General features: G+C 42.8%; 9 protein-coding genes across 9 annotated transcripts; 5 read left to right on the forward strand and 4 right to left on the reverse strand.

The window, feature by feature from the left end:
- Window positions 1-102: 102 nt before the first annotated feature.
- IL334_000394 (uncharacterized protein) lies at window positions 103-781 on the forward strand (the record flags this gene model as incomplete). Its single annotated transcript, XM_062932178.1, has 3 exons — window positions 103-157; window positions 226-573; window positions 669-781. 3 exons carry the CDS (start codon window positions 103-105, stop codon window positions 779-781), a joined length of 516 nt encoding a protein of 171 aa, XP_062788229.1.
- A 571-nt stretch (window positions 782-1,352) lies between these two features.
- IL334_000395 (uncharacterized protein) lies at window positions 1,353-5,683 on the reverse strand (the record flags this gene model as incomplete). The annotated part of the gene is made up of 20 exons (XM_062932179.1): window positions 1,353-1,450; window positions 1,519-1,975; window positions 2,032-2,217; window positions 2,277-2,540; window positions 2,596-2,633; window positions 2,696-2,827; window positions 2,893-2,990; window positions 3,078-3,404; window positions 3,456-3,523; window positions 3,587-3,688; window positions 3,752-3,921; window positions 3,976-4,030; window positions 4,089-4,100; window positions 4,153-4,269; window positions 4,331-4,437; window positions 4,493-4,789; window positions 4,848-4,988; window positions 5,053-5,169; window positions 5,224-5,366; window positions 5,427-5,683. 20 exons carry the CDS (start codon window positions 5,681-5,683, stop codon window positions 1,353-1,355), a joined length of 3,186 nt encoding a protein of 1,061 aa, XP_062788230.1.
- Window positions 5,684-6,164: 481 nt separating this feature from the next.
- IL334_000396 (uncharacterized protein) lies at window positions 6,165-7,785 on the forward strand (the record flags this gene model as incomplete). The annotated part of the gene is made up of 6 exons (XM_062932180.1): window positions 6,165-6,201; window positions 6,254-6,299; window positions 6,362-6,578; window positions 6,658-6,821; window positions 6,884-7,050; window positions 7,124-7,785. The coding sequence occupies 6 exons, from the start codon at window positions 6,165-6,167 to the stop codon at window positions 7,783-7,785; spliced, it is 1,293 nt and encodes a 430-aa protein (XP_062788231.1).
- Window positions 7,786-7,938: 153 nt separating this feature from the next.
- Window positions 7,939-8,781, reverse strand: IL334_000397 (uncharacterized protein; the record flags this gene model as incomplete). The annotated part of the gene is made up of 4 exons (XM_062932181.1): window positions 7,939-8,233; window positions 8,304-8,452; window positions 8,523-8,664; window positions 8,732-8,781. 4 exons carry the CDS (start codon window positions 8,779-8,781, stop codon window positions 7,939-7,941), a joined length of 636 nt encoding a protein of 211 aa, XP_062788232.1.
- Window positions 8,782-9,173: 392 nt separating this feature from the next.
- On the forward strand, window positions 9,174-10,302 carry IL334_000398 (uncharacterized protein; the record flags this gene model as incomplete). The annotated part of the gene is made up of 7 exons (XM_062932182.1): window positions 9,174-9,252; window positions 9,324-9,444; window positions 9,521-9,696; window positions 9,759-9,795; window positions 9,881-9,958; window positions 10,027-10,122; window positions 10,188-10,302. 7 exons carry the CDS (start codon window positions 9,174-9,176, stop codon window positions 10,300-10,302), a joined length of 702 nt encoding a protein of 233 aa, XP_062788233.1.
- Window positions 10,303-10,428: 126 nt separating this feature from the next.
- Window positions 10,429-11,592, forward strand: IL334_000399 (uncharacterized protein; the record flags this gene model as incomplete). Its single annotated transcript, XM_062932183.1, has 3 exons — window positions 10,429-10,630; window positions 10,698-10,867; window positions 10,963-11,592. 3 exons carry the CDS (start codon window positions 10,429-10,431, stop codon window positions 11,590-11,592), a joined length of 1,002 nt encoding a protein of 333 aa, XP_062788234.1.
- A 570-nt stretch (window positions 11,593-12,162) lies between these two features.
- Window positions 12,163-13,605, forward strand: IL334_000400 (uncharacterized protein; the record flags this gene model as incomplete). The annotated part of the gene is made up of 7 exons (XM_062932184.1): window positions 12,163-12,197; window positions 12,285-12,364; window positions 12,423-12,559; window positions 12,648-12,866; window positions 12,936-13,015; window positions 13,098-13,221; window positions 13,309-13,605. 7 exons carry the CDS (start codon window positions 12,163-12,165, stop codon window positions 13,603-13,605), a joined length of 972 nt encoding a protein of 323 aa, XP_062788235.1.
- Window positions 13,606-14,022: 417 nt separating this feature from the next.
- Window positions 14,023-16,620, reverse strand: IL334_000401 (uncharacterized protein; the record flags this gene model as incomplete). The annotated part of the gene is made up of 6 exons (XM_062932185.1): window positions 14,023-14,651; window positions 14,757-15,028; window positions 15,095-15,123; window positions 15,188-15,587; window positions 15,808-16,532; window positions 16,603-16,620. The coding sequence occupies 6 exons, from the start codon at window positions 16,618-16,620 to the stop codon at window positions 14,023-14,025; spliced, it is 2,073 nt and encodes a 690-aa protein (XP_062788236.1).
- A 446-nt stretch (window positions 16,621-17,066) lies between these two features.
- On the reverse strand, window positions 17,067-19,236 carry IL334_000402 (uncharacterized protein; the record flags this gene model as incomplete). The annotated part of the gene is made up of 9 exons (XM_062932186.1): window positions 17,067-17,383; window positions 17,467-17,590; window positions 17,649-17,987; window positions 18,046-18,151; window positions 18,207-18,292; window positions 18,401-18,628; window positions 18,749-19,023; window positions 19,102-19,115; window positions 19,193-19,236. The coding sequence occupies 9 exons, from the start codon at window positions 19,234-19,236 to the stop codon at window positions 17,067-17,069; spliced, it is 1,533 nt and encodes a 510-aa protein (XP_062788237.1).
- Window positions 19,237-19,451: the final 215 nt, after the last annotated feature.

Consider the following 19,451-nt stretch of genomic DNA (forward strand, 5'->3'; position numbering starts at 1 on the left):
CGATTAATTCACATCCCTCTTCCGCATAAATTCCCATCTTCTTTCGACAAAGTCGATATCGACACATCAATACAACTCACTACTATAAGTCACCTAAACAAGATGAGAACAGCTACTTTCTTGATTGCTCTTGGACTGTTCGGTACAGCTCTTTCAGGTAAGTGGAACAATGTCGACTTCTCTCATTTCGTACGCTTGCTAATCCAACAAATGAATACCTGATAGCTCCAATCGCAGAGCCCAACTCTAAATTCTTATTTGCCAAAGATCCTTTATCAATTCACAGACGAACGGTCCCGGATGAAAGCAATATTCATTCAGTGGAAGATATAATCATGACACCTGAATTCCAAGCTGAAGTGGAATCATCATCCTCTACGTCTTCATCATCAACATCATCATCTTCAGGATCAGGATCAGGATCAGAAGTCAAAGAATCATCAGAATCAGAGATGAACATCACATCTGAACCATCAGAAGATTCTTGTGCTGAGATATGTGGAATCCAAAGAGTTGAAGGAGCGAAATCTGAAAGAGAAGCATTATGTTCTTCAGAAGGTTTATTAGCTACTCGTAAGTTTTACTTTTTCTGATAATAATTTTCATTCGTTCCTCATATGACATTAGGACATTCAAGCTGACATCTTAATTTGGATTCCAATTTTCAGTCGAATGCGCTCAGTGTATTGATCAAACTTGGCCCGATACTTCTTATGAAGATTCAGCAATGAACGAATACGAAAGAATAGTTTCTGCTTGTAACGATTCTCCTCAACAGTGAGTTTCGTTGGTGTCATCCTTCAACTTGACTGCTTCGTACTCGGAACTACAAAGAGCTAACATGGTGTTCTTAGGGCCTTCAAAGTTCGTAAACATAATTAATCAAGATGGACCGCCCTCTTTCAATTTTCGTTAAATAGGTATTGATTACCTATTAGCCACACAATACATTCATTAGAGATCGTTCACATTCCAGGAAGATCGCTACCTGGCTAGAATCGAGTACATACACGAGTGAAAAGACAGAGACGCTGAAAGTAAAACGGAAGCAGTATAGATGATTCCTAAAAGTTCAATAGCTGTTGGTAATTTCGTAAAGATGCATCCACCCTATCGTACAAGACGCAAAACACACATTTCATAGTACTTTCATGTTATAGTATATATAATACGATAGGCAAACTTCTTGTTTAGCAATGTATAGATAGTATCGGAACCATCCCTTAAGTCTATGAAATCAAAATTGCAAAATATAACTGGAAGCAATAGCAAAGTCGATCTAGACAATTACGTGATGCAGCATGATCCGTCCCAATGTGAACGCATGATCGACTCTCCTTGGGTCGAATCAGTTACCCTTCCAGTAAAAGCTTGATAAATCTTCTTCTTTTTTCTCTCACTGTCACAACAGCTGGGATTTGACCAAAGACAGCAGGGCATATTGCGTCAACTAGTGAGCGATCAAATTAGCGTTCTTTCATCTTGTCGCCGGAATCGACGAGTATCAATTAGACTCACTCAGTTCTTGGGTTGCTTCGGTCGTCTTTGGGACTTCAGGTAAGGAAGTCAAGTTGGAAGGAGGTGTTTTCGGCTCGTCCAACCTTGTGATCTCTTTTTGAGATGTGATAAAAGCTTTCTTGGGTGGAGAGGATAACTTGATTGGTTTTTCGGTTTCATTCGATTCAGCCGCTGTTTTATCTTGACTGTGAGTCAGCGAAATAAGTTCCAAGGTAGCTTCGTCATCATCATCGTCGTCTTCGCCAGTATCGACCACATTGGCCAGGGGGACTGGCGTTGAAGGAGGTGGTGTTGATATCGTTCGATTTTCGGACTCGACTTTAGATATACCTTCTCTATTGCTATCATCTTCCGCTTCCTCTTTCACAGTTTCATCTTGCGCTTTTGGATGCTCCGGGTTGTATGTGTCTTCGGGACTAGAACACAGTCTGATCACGCTCATCAAGCCGATTAAAACCTATCAATGGAGGTTCAGCCTAAGTTTACCGGGAAACCGATTGCAGATGAACTCACGTTAGTGTTAATTTGTGGTACGCCTTCCAACACTGCAAATGCCGAATCTCGATCTTCAGCTTCTGAACATGTTGCGTGATGAGAGGCGGGCAATAGTGGGGTAGGGAGAGCAGTGAGGATGTGAAGAAGAGCAATTGAAATGGTCTTTGCTTGATCAGCAGGAAATTCGGCTCCTGTATCGAGGCACTGATCACAGCCAGAGTGAGTTGCGAACCGACTACCACTAGCTGGCAAAGTTTACTCACCTCAATGATTTCCCTGATATCACTTGTTTCCACCCAGAGTCCTTCAACACCCTTGCCGCTCGCCATCAAATACTCCAACAGCCTCCAAACATCCCTGACAGGTTTAGCAGGAGCCTCACCATTAGTACCTGATGGAGCTAACGGTCTAGCAAGCACCTTTCGATCTGCCAAGGAAAGATTTCGGATAGGCGAAGGAAGCGCTGAAAGAACGTGTAGAGGGAGAGAGATTATAGATTGAAGATATGTAGCTTGAAGCGTTATAAACTGTCATATGTTTTACTGATTAGTTTGGGGGAGACTATCAATCAAATTTACTTACAGTATCTTTGCCTCCGGTGATCTGAAGAACCAATACATCTGGACAGTTTAGTCAAATGTCAACCAACGAAAATGTATGATCGAGAAGCTTATCAACCCACCGTTGATATCCTCAGTGCCAGTAGTCATTTTCGAGGACCAAAGCTCATCCACGTGAATAACGACTTTCACGATCATTTCTTGACCGGGTTCGACCACTGCTGTAGCAGGGAAAGGCCACATGAAGGGTTTACCTACATATGGACATTTCAGGTCTACTTGACCGATTTGCAGATGTAAAGCTGAGAGAATCACCTACAGATTGGTTTATCAGACGAAGGAGGTTTGAAGTTATACGTGGCTGGGACACGACCCATGTTGTGGAGCCTGATTTCCCTCTCTACTGGCTGTCGATATCTATCATCCAGTCATCTCAGCATTCGAGCATCACACAGAACACCATTAAACGCCGGTAGAGGCTCATCATTGTCTAGATAAACCTACCTGATCTCGCCAAACTCCAAGCTAGTTCCTTCAATCTCCAAACTTGGCCTATAAACCTCTTCTAATCTGTCCAATGCTTTCATCACAGACGCCAATTCCACTCCTCTGCTACTTTCATCCACTAGCCTGACCTGTGCGGTATAAGTAGCGGTCACAGGTCTATGATCTGACCAGAGAATGTCATGTGAGGTATACTCATCACATTTCAGACCTAATGACGATGGAGGGGTGTATTCATTTACAGGCAGATCGTAGAGGATACGGTCAGTGTATGCGGGCCCTCGCTCTAGATCATGCGTTGTGCTACCGTGCACGTATTTGAAAGTCCTGAACAGTGAAATTTGAGCGCAATTTCCACCAACTTTCCGAACGACCTACGGAGGAAACTTGATGTCTGCCTCTGAGAGTCCAGCAAAGGACTGTCCTGATACAATATCCGCTCGTAGCTATGAAAGTTTGCGATGACCATTAAGCATTGTAATTTGTCTCGCGAAGAGACATTTACTAACCTGATCTTTGACTAACATGTCCTCCCATTTCTTGTCCTCGACAAGTTTCTTCACATCATTATCCGGTAAATCGATACGATAATTAAGATCTCCAAGCCAGAACTACAAGATGATGTCAGCCATAGTCGAGCTAGAAAGTCCCAATGTCACATTATAGATACTGACTAGAACATGCGAATCTTCCTGGGATAGTAGTTTTTCTTTCGTTTCTGGCAAGAATTCTTCAAAAGCTGCGGTAAGATCTGTTTCGTTCGGACGAGGAAATGTTAAACCAGTCCTCAGAACCTGGTAGTCAGATCGTCTTCGGTCGAGAGCAGTAGCAAACGCCGCCATGTCTGTGCAGTAAAAGTCAGCTTGTCCGAGACCAGCCTTATGGTTCGCGAGCTTACGGGCATTGACAAAGCACATCGTCGTATCGTGTACTTTCAATCTTACGGCAACACCCTATAGATCGTGTGAGTAAGGCGAAATACGACAGCAATTGTCATGATGAGCAACTTACCGCCTTGTTACCCTATAAGTTACATCAGCACTCGTTTTGGGAATGAAACGGATAAGAAACTCACGCCAAATCCAAGCAATCCGATACCTCTTTCACTCGTCTCCACCCTAGTGATAGCCTCTTTCAGAGTTTTCCGTACCAAGATAATCATCATAACGCCGACATATTGCGTCATCACCAGCTACAGGAAGATATCTGGTCAATTAACTATGCACTACATTCGAAAAGACGCCTAGACTGACTTTCTCAAACTCGTCTGCCTTTGAACCTAATCCAGCGAAAAGGGCCGCTTCCCAACCATCCGCACGAGAATTGCCTTGCGAGATAAGAAGTGATTGTCTTCTAAGGTCTGATCGTCGAGCCCGTCAGTTCATGATCGATGGAAATCACACAAGATAGCTTACCAGCTTCTTGAAATCCAAAAACCAAGATATCCTCTTCTCCCTTGCCGGCAAGAGGAGCGAGTTCCAAGGTGCCCTCGGGAGGTATTTTATCGTTCACGTTATATGTTGCGATACGGATTTTGACCTCTTCGTTAGTCGACCACTTATCTTGCCTCGCGAATAAACGTTTACGAAGGAATTCCGTGCGCGAGAATGTGGGCAAATAGGGATCAGGATATTGCTCTTCTTCTTCGCCTTCGGGCACCGATGTCCCCTTTATGAGAGAACTCGATGAGACCGGCGTGTCAATAGTAGCGGCTATGGAGTCGTGTGATCAGCACACCAGCCATTGGTGATATGATGAAGTTCCGCTTACTCGATGTCGATGGCGTTAGGTCTGTTGGTATATCTACCGGCGGTGACAATAAGTCATCCACATCATCTTTCTCCTTCGGCGTTTTGACCGGGTAGAGATCTAACCATGAATGAGTCAGAGATCTTGGAGAGGGCGAATTCGCTGCCGGAAATAAGTCAGTCATGATCTCGTTCATCAATGTCTTATAAAATGCGAATGAACTCACCCGCAGCATCGTTCTGTCGCCTTAGTTCCGCAACAAGTTTTTGCACTTTTGCAGATTGACTAGCGGATATTCGTAATTCCAGCTTCAGCTCTTCACAGCTTAGATATAGAGTTATGTCTATGTCATTACATTCAGTGATGGCCAGCATGTGCACACAGATCGGACACTCACGAGGCTTAGCGCTTTGCTGAAAAAACGAGGTGGAAGGTGAAGGTGGTGTCTGCTCAAGACGATGTTTGAAGCCTGGGATGATCGGGATAGTATACAGTATCGTGGCCGCTTCCACAAGTGTAGGAGGTGTCACGATGAAGATCCTATAAGTAGGAACATTTTTAGCAAGAGATCATCCACCGGATGATTTTCTGTGCACTCACGCAGCCTCGTCTCCTGATTCTCTTTTGCTGACAACCAATAGTGCGTCTGCTTTGATGAATGGAGCATATCCTCTTCTGACCCTACACGATTGGGATAAGTTTACTCGTTCGGTGTGTCTGAAGAGGCTTTGAGGTTCGAATGATGCCAAACTGTTCGCGATAATGTTCCTCGGTCCCGCAGCAGGTGTGGGAGGTTGAGAGGTGGAGGATATACTCCATGTCGACGGTCTGCGCGGTAGTGAGGGGAGAAGTGACATGTTGCTGTGTAATGGAGAAGGCAATAAGTCAAGAAGACGAAGAGGTCATGACTCAGATGAAGGAATGAAGATATGTGACTGATCTGACTCGACGACAACCCTATTTGAATTGTAATGTTGATAAATACTCATGGACATCAGTTTATACCTTTGTTCCTTTCCACTTTCAGCTGCCCCCCAATTCAATACGAAATACACTCATAACAACAATGGGGCTCCACTCCATGCCGAGGCACGTGGCGCCAATCTGTCATCGCCTACAGTGACGTGTTATTATTGGAAATAGTCAGCCACGTGTATCTGCTGCAGTGATAAGGACAGAAAGTCGGTTGCATCCTCTTGAATTGATTATTTCGGATTTGACAACATCGAGAGACATGTTAAAAGTGGAAATACATCAGTTGGTGAACGCAGATTTACAGACAATCTAACCTATCGAAGACTTGAAAGATCTCCTGTTTCAGTACCAAGGTAAACTAGTATGGCCACTACAGAACCTTTGACAAGAATACCGAAAGGTTGGTCCCACTGTTCCCAAAGTTCCTTTACCTTACTAACTTTGTATTGCAGGTCTTCAACATATCATCTCGACAAGACCGAATAAATTTGCTGGCAGGTAAGTGATGTCCGTCCCCAGTCTATTCAAAACTTAAATTGATCTCATGCTGCTCTATATAGACTTCCATCTCGACTACCGCATGCCACCAACAAGTTTGTTCAACCGAGAGATCGAGTGAGAAAATGGAATATTCGACCAGGGGATAAAGTTCGATTGTTAGTTGGGACACCAGAACAGAAATATATCAACTACAAAGATGCTTCAGAGGGTTGGAAGACTTTTTCAGTCAAACAAGTGGATCTTTCGAGGAACAGAGTCTTCCTTGAAGGCGTTAACGTGAGTTTACATCGTGAAGCTGTCCTCGCGGAGAAGTGTGTTTTTCGGAAATGTCGTCAATGCTAATGTATATATGCAGAACAACCGAAGTAATGTGATTCATTCCAAACCTGAGAATTATGATACCCTCAACGACAGTCAAAAACAATCATATGATGAGCAAAAGAATTTCGTACCCACTATGAGACCTGTACACTACAGTAACGTTCAATTATGTTATGAAGATAATAAAGGTCCTGATAGGTGAGTAAGATTGTCCTCTTCAGCGCACGCTTCATATGCTGATGAGTTATATCGTCAAAAAGCATTTTCGTATCACGCATGAAAACCGATCGTACTCATTTTAACATTAAATCTCAACGTCTGGATTGGACCAGAATGGCAGCTAGAATAAGTGGTGGATCAGAGATACAAGCAGAACCTATCAAATTACCTTGGCCAAAACCGGACAAACCATATCAACATCCTAAGCGTGAGTTATCGTATCTGATCTATATGACCATGAGATTCCGTATTGACGATTGATGTTTATCCCACGTATATAGCCAATACGGATCTTGACACATCCAACAGTATAACAATTCAAGATACCCTTGTCTTACCTGGATTAGAAGCTATTGAACAAACCAAAGCAGCTGATTTAGTTCCACAACACATCAATGCACCCACTCCATCTGATACTTCATTCGCTGATGCCTACATCAGGCATATGCAAGGTACAAGACCTTTGAGTAGGAGTGAAGAAGGATTTGTCGATTTATTGATGCCACTTTACCTATCAGAGGAATTGTCACCTAGATTCGCAAAATCAAAGACCTACAAAGCCTACAAAGCAAGGAGAGAATTTGAGGAATTAGAACGATCGTCAATTGGTAAATCTGCGGTAGAAGATTGGGAAGCTAGTGGAAGAGATAGAAATCTTAAAGAAGCCATGGAATTGGAGGAAGTCGGATTAGAAGGTGTCTTCTTGAAACCCAGAACAAGAAAAGAAGTTCGTGATGCAGCTATCACTGAATTCGATGTCGATAACGAATCAATGAGAAAGGAAGTCAACCTAGCTGTTAGAGAAGGAAAAATATGGGACAGAGAAAATGGCGAATGGATCGATGGACCTAAAGCTGAGAATATAGCAAGAAAGAGAGCGAGAAGAGCTAGAAAAGAGAGGAAGGCCGTAGAGAGATTAGCGAGTTTGAAGTTGGAGAATTAGGTGACACCCGAGAGCGCGTGGTTTCGTTGATATCCCCATAGATTGATGTATTACCAGGCATCTATGCATGGTTGTAATAACAAAACATGCGACTAACTGCGTATGCCCACTTCAGTATACACCAGTGGGCTGGAGATCATGCGACGCTCGACGTTATACGGGACCAACTTCACTCCAGGCAAATACTGTTCCTTTCCATTTCAGGTCATCGTAGCTAAACTCAATTTTCGATACGCCAAGATTAGGGCAACCGTCTTCCATTCCAATTCCTTCTTTGACGTCGAAGAGGAGACTTTGATCGATATCAGAAGAGCCGGAACGTATGCATTGGGCAAGAGAGGTAATACAGTCTTCGTGGGTAACGACTACTACTGATCTCACAGACTCAGTAGCAGAAATGTGTGCTGAAAGCAAGTCGTGGAGCCATGCGATGGTTCTATGAGTAGTCCTGGAAAGCAAACAGGATCAGTGAATCGCGTTCGTATCAGAAGAAACCCAAATTATTCAGCTAAACTCACGCTTGGTATGATTCTACATCATCGGGCTCAGATGACATTCCGACTTCTTCGTTGGGTTTTCCTTGCCAACTTCCCATTCCTCTTTCTTTCAATCTTGCATCGACTTGAAGTGGCAGTCCAACATGATATTGCGAAATTATCTTTGCTGTCTATATCCGTTATTCCAACGATTGTGTCAGTCGGACATTTAGGTTCCTGGATATAACCAAGGGTAATTACCTCTTTGGCACGGGATAGATCAGAGCTCCAAAGTTCGTCAATGATTATATTCCTGAATTTCTCAGATGATTCTTCTGCTTGTGATCTACCTAGTGAGTTAAGTGGGATGTCAAGTTGTCCTTGTATGATATCCTTGACGTTACTATGAAAGTGAGCTCATTGAGTGCTAGTGATCTCACTTTGAAAGAGAAAAATAAGAATTTACTCACTATTCGGTCTTTCCGTGTCTTACGATATACAATCGAATGTCTGGAGGCATTATGACGAGGTTGATAGCTTGCCGATGTGTAGTAGTTGGTCGCTCTTTGATATGTTCGTCCAAAGCAATTTGCCTTAAAATCGCTTCATACATATCAAATAGAAGGACCGCTCTCCTGCTCAACTCCTAGACATCTCCCCACCTTTGGTGAAGTAGTCTCGACCCCCCTCCTTTCGAGGATGATCATCATCAGCTATCTGATCGAATGCAGATTGACCCCTGGGCTGAATGTATCTCCTTTGTCAACCCTTGGACCAGTGTAGCTCTCAAGGACATCCAACGAGTTTGTTAAGCGCTTGGAATTATATATCAATTGCATCACTCGAAGGACTATTAACAAGTAGACTAGAGGTTTACCACGTTTCTTCCATCCATATAAATCCATCCATACAATGTCATTCCCCAATATCACTCTGGATGACACTTCTCCTTGGATCGATTATACCGGTGGTTGGGATACGATACATCAAGGTGAGACGTTTCTTCGACTTTAATGTCGAAGACGTAGTTGACATTTTGATCGATGCTGTCATGAATGGCAGGTGATCCTTTAGTAGCTAGATATTCGAATAGTACATTTCACGCATCAAACGCAACTGGGGATGTCGCTGTATTCAATTGGACTGGTGGTGCCATTTGGCTATTTGGTGCATATAGATTAAAGTGAGTTCTGTTAACAGAGCATCGTGTGATATGATGCTTGCGTAAAATGCATTTCGAATTGACTCTTGCTTTTCAGTCACGGATTTTATTCTGTATCCCTCGATGGGGCAGAAAAACAATACACTAATGGTCTTAGTTCCAAAGATGTTTTTCATCAAGTCCTATATACAAGTGGGGATATAACGAATGGATCACATAATATAATACTAACTAATGAACAAGGATATCAAAATACTGATCCTACTTTAGGATGTAAGTGTTCGCATATCAAATCACTTTGACTCGATGTTGACTGATTGTGTATTTTGATGTAGGGATGGATTTGGATTATATTATTGTTCAAGGTGATCAGTGTGTACCTCGAAGTCCTCAACTCAAGACTCGTTGTGCTTGGTGATTGGGACTGCAGCTAAATATTGGATGTCGCCTGCTGTAGAGATCAATTTGATTCCAAAGCCATTTCTCCAACTTCAGACATGATCACAACTGGAACTCCAAGGATTCAAGCTGTAATGTAGGTATTCCCCACTTTCCGTGTCTAGTGAGTATCAGGGTGAGATATTGATATACATTCAAATTCAGGCCTACAGGAACGCCGCAACCTATACTCATTTCCAGTGCCACTGGAGGGTCAAAGATGGAGATCGAAGGTTTACTAGGAATCTGGCTTTTGACGTTGTACGTTTTTCGCGGACTGATGTGTATGTAACGACATTGCTTTACTCGGCCTTGATTCTTACTAGTAGTGCATATGCGAACACGCATTGGTGCAAGCTGACCAACTTGGTCTTCGGCTTTGAGTCACAAGTACGTGAGATGTCGTCAGATCGGACAGCTCCGAAGACTACCATCCTTTAACTCCGGTTCTAATCTGCGGTTTCCTTTATCAGACAGATCATCTTATAAATCGTACTACTGGTTATAATGAAGATACACATTCTTTCCTTCTCTTTCCCCACTTTCTCCTGTTAAACATACAGCAAAATGCTATTCGATTTCTTCACCCTTCTGTCTCTCGCTTTTGCGGGCAAAGAGATCTCGCAGGATGCTCAGACATCGTTCCAGATTTCTCCGCTAACAGGTCATATCCAACGTACCCTTCCATCAGGTCGACAGTTCTTACTCAACGTTCCAGAAGGATACAAACATGATGTTGCCCATCCCTTGGTCCTAGCCTTTCATGGAGGTGCGTACGATACTACTACTCATCGTCTCCAATCATGTACGATACAATGTTGATCGTCTTGTTTTAGCTGGTGGATATTCATTGAAAATGGAGAGAATCACCCAATTATCTTATCCTGAACTTCGGATTGCCGGGTTACCACTTCTCGCCGTATATCCTCAAGGAGTAAATAACACAAATTGGAATATGACCCACATCTGGCAAGCTGCTCCGTACGGCAATAAATCAGTAGACGATGTGAGTTCGACAATTGCCCTGGCGGATACATCCTAACATTGTCCGTTTCGAATTTAACATGAGCTGACTTATGGAAAACAATGGGCTTGTTTTAGATTCAATTTGTCAAAGATATAATCGCTGATGTAGAAGCTAATTATACGATTGATGCAAGAAGAAGATATGCATGTGGTAAATCGAACGGAGGAGGATTTACAGCTAGATTAGCATGTGAGCCCTCAACTTCAAGTTTATTCGCTGCTTTCGCACCCGTTTCACCTGCATTATATCAAGAAGCATATTCATTCCATGGATGTAAACCATCAAGACCAGTTCCAATTTTCCACGCTCATGGAATAGAAGATACCATTACACCTTTCTACGGTAGGACACCGGAAGAAGGTTCTTTCGGTCCTGAACCTGACGTCAGGATATGGAGAGCCAGATGGGCTCAACGTAATCTTAAACTTGCATCAAAAGTCGATCAACTGAATATCAAGACTAAACTTCCTGACGCTGACACTATTAGTTATCCACACGTTAATGCAACGGAAGAGATTTGGAACAAAGGTAAAGGTCAATTGGAAATTAGAGCTTTGTCAATCGAAGGTTTAGGTCATGCTTGGCCTAGTACGGAAGGCTTAGATCTAGCTGGCAGTCCAAACGAAACAGCTACTTTCAATTTCACCAGTCCTCATTTGATAGACTTCTTCTCTACCCATGAGTTGCCAGTAGAATACCTGTAGAGAGTAACCATATTTGTACAGAGATCTAATGACAAGAAATTCTGACCAACATCGAGTGCCAACGCATGCAGATGGTGTCTTTTCTTCAGCTCCTTGTACCGCCTTTGAAGCTTCACAGAGTCCGTATATCACACAATGCGACTTTCGACCTGTGGTATCAGGTAATTGCAGTAATGTCCGAAGGGCAAGACTTCGGGAGATTTTCCGTTTTCCGGATCCACACTACAGTTATATCCATCCTTCCGTCGCTCTGTAATGTGGTGGCCCGAACAGCTGTGAAGTGGTCTAGAAGTATGTGTGACATCAGATATGTACGAGTCCTATCCATGCACAGCTTTCTTCGACATATTTCGAAGATCGGATCTATCAATCGCGGTCCAACGGGGAAAGGAAGTTTTCCCGATGGATTTCCCGCTGTATCAACGGATAATTCCCGTACCGTCTGATATCATACAACGGGCACTACTGTATATAAAGGTGAGCAATCAAGCACCAACTTAGATATCCCAGTATCAATCTAATCTTGTCAAACACCTACATTCGCAGACAGACAATAAGAGAATAAAAAAAATGGTCGCTTACGCCGAAGATGGAACAAGACTTATGTGAGCATTTTTGACTTGAAGCCACCCGCTTTCATCTGTAAAACGAAACAAAGCTAACTTAATTTTATCCAATTCGACCACTTGTAGAGCTGGTTACATACCTAAGACTAGTTTATCATGTGTTGGTATAGCCTTTTACGGTCTTTTGGCTGCAGTATTCTGGGCTCGTAAGTGCTTATAATCGGTCAATTACACTTCATACTGACTTTATTCGATCGTTTAAAGGGTTCTTCCTTCAAGGCCGCCACAAATACATGCTCACGTTGTGTATTGGTACGACCACCATGGCTCTTGGTTTCGCTGTTAGAATAGGTTTAACCAGTAATCCCGGCTCCATGGGTGTCTATATTGTGATGACTCTGGTGAGTTCTCGATTTTAATCATCTATTCCAATACGGTATCATACGTTTACTGATCTGTTATTCGGTCCAAAATTTTCATCTTTAACAGTTCACATTACTTTCACCTTGTGCATTCCTAGCAAATGATTACATCATCTTACCGCGTTTGGTAGCTTGGCTCGACGCCGAAGAACAATTGTTTATCAGACCAAGTAGAGTAGTAAGGATATTCGTGTGGAGCGATGTGTTCACTTTCTGGCTTCAAGCTGGTGGTGGCGGTTTGAGTGCTGCGCGTGATTCACCATCGTTGCAGAAGATCGGACTTTACGTGAGCATTCGCTGCTCCGATGACAGGTAAAGACATAACGCTGAAGTATTCACTTGATTCTGTCATCAGGTCGCTCTAGTCGGTCTCATTCTTCAATGTTTATCTTTCATGACTTTCATAGGACTCGCAGTTGTCTTTGGACGTAGAATGTGAGTATCTTTCGGATCGCAATTCAATAAGGAGACAAAGGAAGTTTTGATTGGCTTAATCCTCTTTCGTCTCACTATGCAGTAAAAAAACGTCCAAGTGGACTAAAACGCCAAACAACGCTCAAGGATATACGGTTTCTCTTTGGTGGAAGGAAGATTGGAGATCGATCTATTTCGCCATTTTGTGGACTAGTATAGGGATAATGGTGAGTCTTGCTATACAGTATAACCCGGTCCACATCCACGAGGCACAGAGCTCTTGCTGACTTTGGCTTTGGGGAAATTATCAACAGGTCCGTTGTATCTTCAGAGTAGTTGAATACGCACAAGGTTTCGATGGCTCTTTACGTAATGCCGAATGGGCATTTTACGCTTTAGATGCTTTACCACTTTTCTTAGCTTTATCAGTTTGGACCGTCATTTGGCCACCTGCAATCTTAACAGATCATAAGCAATATCATTCAAATATGGGTGACAGTGGAACTGCTGTTCTAAATAATTCCACTTCTTCTCATATCCCTCTGACAACTAGATCGACCCCTCAATGGAATTATGAGGAGACCAAACAAGTTCCACGTCAATATGCGTAAAACCATCAAATCAATACCATAGATATACACCACTCAAAGGACACGAAAGCCTGGATTTGATTGGTGGAAAATGTGACGAAAGATTCTCATAGGATACATATATATATATATATATACCATCGCGCCCTTGATACCAATGTCCCTGCCATAGATTACGATTATACGCCACACTAGATATGCTATGAATTGCTTTTGCTTTACCTTCCCGTTGCATTGGCAAATTCGATTGATGTATCAGGTCGGATAGTAGAGGTCGGATTGGCGATGTAAATACACACCGGAACTGCCACCGAAAGGCGCAGAGATCGCTTTGGCGATCGAAAAAAGAGAACAATTCAAGTGATATGTGCATAGGTTGACGAACAAGGTATCCTTCGCCCCGTTGCAATTCCTGATCAGCACATGATACATCGCGCTCTACGTCATGTTAATCCCACTACTAGAACCGACATCGAAAGCATACGGGTCAAGTAGTAACGTTGACCAATCCCAACCGGGCCAGCTGAGATCTGGTAATAAATCAGTCGAGAGAGCATTTGAAGTCGAGAGTATTGTCCCATTCCCACTTCCAGGTGCAGGTACTGATCCGTTGGTCTGATATGGAGATTCGCCCAATGGACCTAATTGTTCAGCTGTATGCTTGACTAGTAAAGACGGTGTGCCTCCAATATCGAGCAAGACTTTTTCTGTTTTTCTGGCTATTTCATACTCGACTAACTGAGCGTCGGGATGCGTTTGAGCTGTATGTATCATCGCCCTCCTTAAACTAACAAAGGCAAGTGCTACCGATGAAACGATATATGATGGAAAAGGTCGTGATCTTCCTGTTGTTCCTGGATCGATTGTAGAGCAATCAGACTGAGAAATTCCCATAGAGTGGGTCAAGTCAATCATGGCGCGAGAGGTTGGTAGCCAAAAAGTTCCGATAAAGTGAAGCCCAGGCATTCTGATATCTGGTTTGACAGGAGATGGCATTTGTTGTATGAATATAGCAAGTCGAATAACGAGAGAAAACTCAATGGCTCTCGAATCGTATTCGAGCGATCCTGTTCACAAATTCAGCAGGTTATCCTACTGTCAACCCCATTCTATACAAGATATAAAGTAAAGGATACTGGGTTTACCGTTCGTCGGATTACATTGCAACTTACTGGTTAGATCACTTTGTCTGACATTCTGCCTAAACTGTTTCAAAGCAGATCTCAATCTACCGGAATCTTCAGTACATCGGTTTAACTTTTCTTGCGTCCAATCTACTTCGAGTTCAACCAGATTCTCAATGATATCTTCTACGAGATTAATCAGGAGAGCCTCGCTACGAAGGTGTCTGATTGTCGTTTGCATTGTCTCCGACGGATGGTCAGGAATTAAAAGAGCTGAAGACGGAATTCGTCGACAAACAGGTGTACAAATTATATGAAGTCTAGATTTTGATCAAAATGAGTAAGCACATACACTTAGGGCTAAGAGTCAATGAGTTTGGACTTACATGTTGTATCGATTGATGACTGCAGACCACTAAATCATGTTGTCGATCCCCGTCAGTCTTTGTTATCGCCCTCTGACCAGGCACAAAACTTACCAATAGGACTAGATCCATCTTACCTTCCATCCAAGGTTCAGCAAGATCTTTCCTGTGCCGCATGACATTCTCAACCATTTGCGGTAGACCTATATCACATCCAATCTGGTATGCCAAGGAGATCATGCGTAATGAACTTGGTTGGGATCGAGGTAGATCACACTTTTGTACCGGACAGAGAGACAAGATGAACAGTCCAAAAACGATTTCATAGCTGACTACACCTGAAAAAACAGCTGATAAAGTTTGATCCAGTAGATGTTGCAAATTATTCGATGAGACCAAATCATGTCCGACATGATACAACATAGCCAGATTCATCAGGCTGTTTTGAGGTGCGGAAGTGGATGAACGTAGGAAGGGACTTAGTGGATACATGAGTGAAAATCGATGTTTGAACCTAGATTAAGAATAATATACCGAGATATGTCAGCTGTTGTACTTTTATGGTGATGATGGGAAAGAGGTGACATAGATGGACGATGTGACGATGATGAAGAGATCGGTGACGACGGGTGAAGTGATGATAGCGAAGTAAACCGAAATGGAGGGAACGGTCAAGAGGGGTCTAGATGAAGTGAAGTGATACGATTAAGCAATTGAGAGAACGACAAACATACATCTGAAAAGCCATTTCAACTTGAGATCTATTTAACAAACCTGATTCTATTATATCAGGTAACGACTTTGGATCGGTTACACCGAATAAATTTTCATCAAATATACGTGGATGTGATTGCCATGATTTGATCAACAATGGATGTGAAGTTACGGCGTAATGTGGTGAAACTACTACTTTGGTTTGAGCAGGGGATGGAACTTGTCCTCTCTCGTTGTTACCATTTTGAAGTCGTACATGAGTCTGAGTTTGAGGTTGGTCTTGATTCATTGGTGTCGATAATGATGATGTTGATAATAATTGTTGATTAAATTTCTTTTCAAGTTGATTAAACTTTTCTTCTAATTCTTTATATCTTTTTTCTTGTTCATCAATAACCACGAATATGTTATCTTCATCATTGTGATTGTCATTCCTCGAATTGGAATCGTAACTATGATTTTGATTTTGATTTGATGAAAATGAGTTGAACTGACGATAATGTCCCATTCCATGACCGGTTCCCATTGACATTCCTTGTCCATCCATATTCATATTTGTATTCCTATTTGTGGTTGGGGTAGGTTCTGTACTTCCCATTCCCTTCAAAGAACAGTCTTTACCTTTTTTCCTACATAGATAGCATCCTTCTGCTTGTACGTCTTCACAACGAGTTTTACCTGATACGCAATATTGACATGCTCGATATATCCGCGTACGTTTTGAAGGCCGACTCGAAGATGGAGGCTGTGTCAATTGTCAATATAAATATAGCATCGGATACTACATATATCAAAGCAAGTATTGTACTACTCACCGTAAGTTCTCGAGGCATTCTTCAAGAGGGACACCAGTCTTTAACCCAGGTTTCTGACTTACTGTGGGATGATATCGTGGTGATAAGATGGATGAAAACGCACGAGTGAATTGTGAAAGAATCTTGTTCCTTTTTTTGTTATCATCCGGCAAAAGAACGGTCGCGCCTGGTTTTTCCAATCTCTTTATCTGTATGTAATCAATTTCATCCCCCCATTCTCCTTCACTCAGTTTCATGTCGAAGCATGCATCTGAACGAACACATTACTCTCGAACATGATCCCATGGGCCATGGGTCATGCAGTTATCACTATCCATATGGATGATACAAAGTTATATATCCGTCATGTATATACATTCATGCATTTCTAACAACGTCGACAAGACCTCATGACAGTATCGCGCAATTTACTACCAAAACCATGTACACATATATCCTTTCTAGACTACTGGATTGAAAGTGACCTAACCTGCATGTTCGATGATCTCGGTGATCAATTTGCCTTTAACAACCTTGGATTTCATCTGTTCCGGTACTGGTCTTTCCTCGAAATCACCATCTTGTCCTGTCGGTACCGAGATATTTATAGAAGATGTTTTGGAAGTTATGATTTCAACGGTTTCCATACATTCTTTGGACAAGTAGACTTGTCCAGAATCGGTGGTATCGATTTGAACAGTCGGGATAGTTCCTGTGATTTGTACTTCGAACGAAGGTGATGAAGTTATGGATAACGATGATACGGCCGAGTCAAGTATAATAGCCATTTTCTTACAACCGACTGTTGGAAGATAGGATCAACGAAAAGCAAACTCAGCGAAAGCAACTTTACTACACGAAAATATGATTGATAGCACTACTCACCCATCGTTACAGCGTTGATCTTACCACCGATTTTGACGACTGAATTCTTACAACTGAATATATGGACAGTTTGATGGAGCTCGGTTTGGTCAATGACTATATCCTTATTATCTTCTTGATATTCCTAAAGCATTGACTGTCAATCCCATTGAACAAAGTATGATTATACACCGAGTGCTCACTATCATCCATTTATTGCCATCTTCCAATGCGAATTTAGCAGGTTTTTTAGGTGGTGCAGCACCGGGTTTAGGTTTGAGTGGAGGTGCTTTCTTGGCTGATGCACTGTTGTCAGGTACGACGGCAGAAGATCGTAAATCAGGATTTTTATGTGTCATTTGAGATTTGTCCACTTTCTTCAACCCAGCTGTGACTGCTCCTCCCTTGTTGAGATCGGCAAGTAAAGCTGCGGCACCTCCAGCTGCAGGGGCAGAAGCAGAAGAAGCTGCCATTGGTGGTGGTGGTGGAGGCGGAGGAGCTGAAGGTGACGCAGATGGGACGGATGATGGAGCCGGTGGACCCTGGATGGCAATCGAAATCAGCAAGAGGCGATTTGGTTTGTATGATAACATCACTCACTCGAGGGTTCCAAGCTACACCGGTGGTATGCCATTGTTTAACATAAGCTTGGAGGGAAGTCAAGAGTTGAGAGAAAGCTTTAGCCCAAGCTACAGCAGCTGGATTCCTATTCGTGTTATCGTTAGTCAGATCACGAACCGTGAGGAATATACTCAACTCACGTCTCTTTGTATTGTTTGATCACTCTGTCGGACCAGAATTGAGCAGCATTTTTCATCTCAGCTACGTAGGGAGCAGGTGCTGGTTCCTGTGATTTGATCACGAAATGTCATGAGTCTGAAGATCTTAAAATGATGTCCCAATTATGAACGAGCAGTCACCAACGGTGATGACCACGGAGAATGAGGAAACTTACGACTTGCACCCAGCCCCAAGCAGGTACACCTTCACCGAGGGTATTGAAGCATACATTCCAATCTCTACCTTCCTTGGTTCTTGATAATTTGTCTTTGCTCTCTAAGATAGCTTGAATAGCTTTACCTTGGGGTTCGAGTAATGGTCCGAGCGCGGTGGGTTTGGAATGGTTTGAAGCGAGTTTGAGGAACGATAATTGAGCTTCACAAAGTGCAGGTAAGAGTGATGACTATGTTGTAATATATCAGCTTAATCATTTGCTGACTCGAAGAGAAACCAACAAGATAGCATATTGCGAGCAAAGAGGCTGTAATGTGAAGGAAGTAAGAAATAGGACAGTGAAATTTACGTGTTCTTTTACGGGTCCACCTAATTCATCTGCCTTTTCGATGAAATCCCTCAACGATCCATGGATGATCTCATCTTCGTAAGCCTTGATTGCCGGAGTGGATGCCGCTTCTTCCGCGGCTGGAGGTGCGGGAGGAGGAGGGGGCGGCGGCGCTGGAGGTGCTGCTACGTGACCCGCAACGTTGTCGTGCGTTGAAGAAGTAGGTGATTTGAGTGAGGTAGTGGGTGCCGGTGAAGAAGATGAGACTGCCACGTCTTCTAGTCGACTTGTAACGGCTAGCGAGAAAGCATGTCAGTCGTTACCAAGATTGAAGAGTGAGCAAAGGAGTAGGAACGCAACAAAGTCGTACAAACCTTCAAGTCGTTTCCTGTAAGGGGGTGGGGGGTCAATCGGAATACAATTAGCTTGGAGATAAACTAGGTGGAGATTACTCAAGATGCTTACAAGATAGTGGTGAGATTGTGCATTCCTTGTTGTGCGCTTGCCATGGTAGTTCGTCTTGAGAGCCCCTTACCAGTTGGTCTGACAAGGATATTGCTGTATATGATATGTAGTGAAGATGGGATGAAGAGAATGGGCAATGAGAAATGACGATATTGAAGCACACGGGGTGACAGTTTATAACAGCGCGTTCCTATGGTGACGATTCAAAGGTGGAAATGATCAATTACGTAATATTTATATTATAACATCAACAACAACA

Source organism: Kwoniella shivajii, chromosome 1, assembly GCF_035658355.1.
Source record: "Kwoniella shivajii chromosome 1, complete sequence".
In the NCBI taxonomy this organism is placed as follows: Eukaryota; Fungi; Basidiomycota; class Tremellomycetes; order Tremellales; family Cryptococcaceae; genus Kwoniella; species Kwoniella shivajii.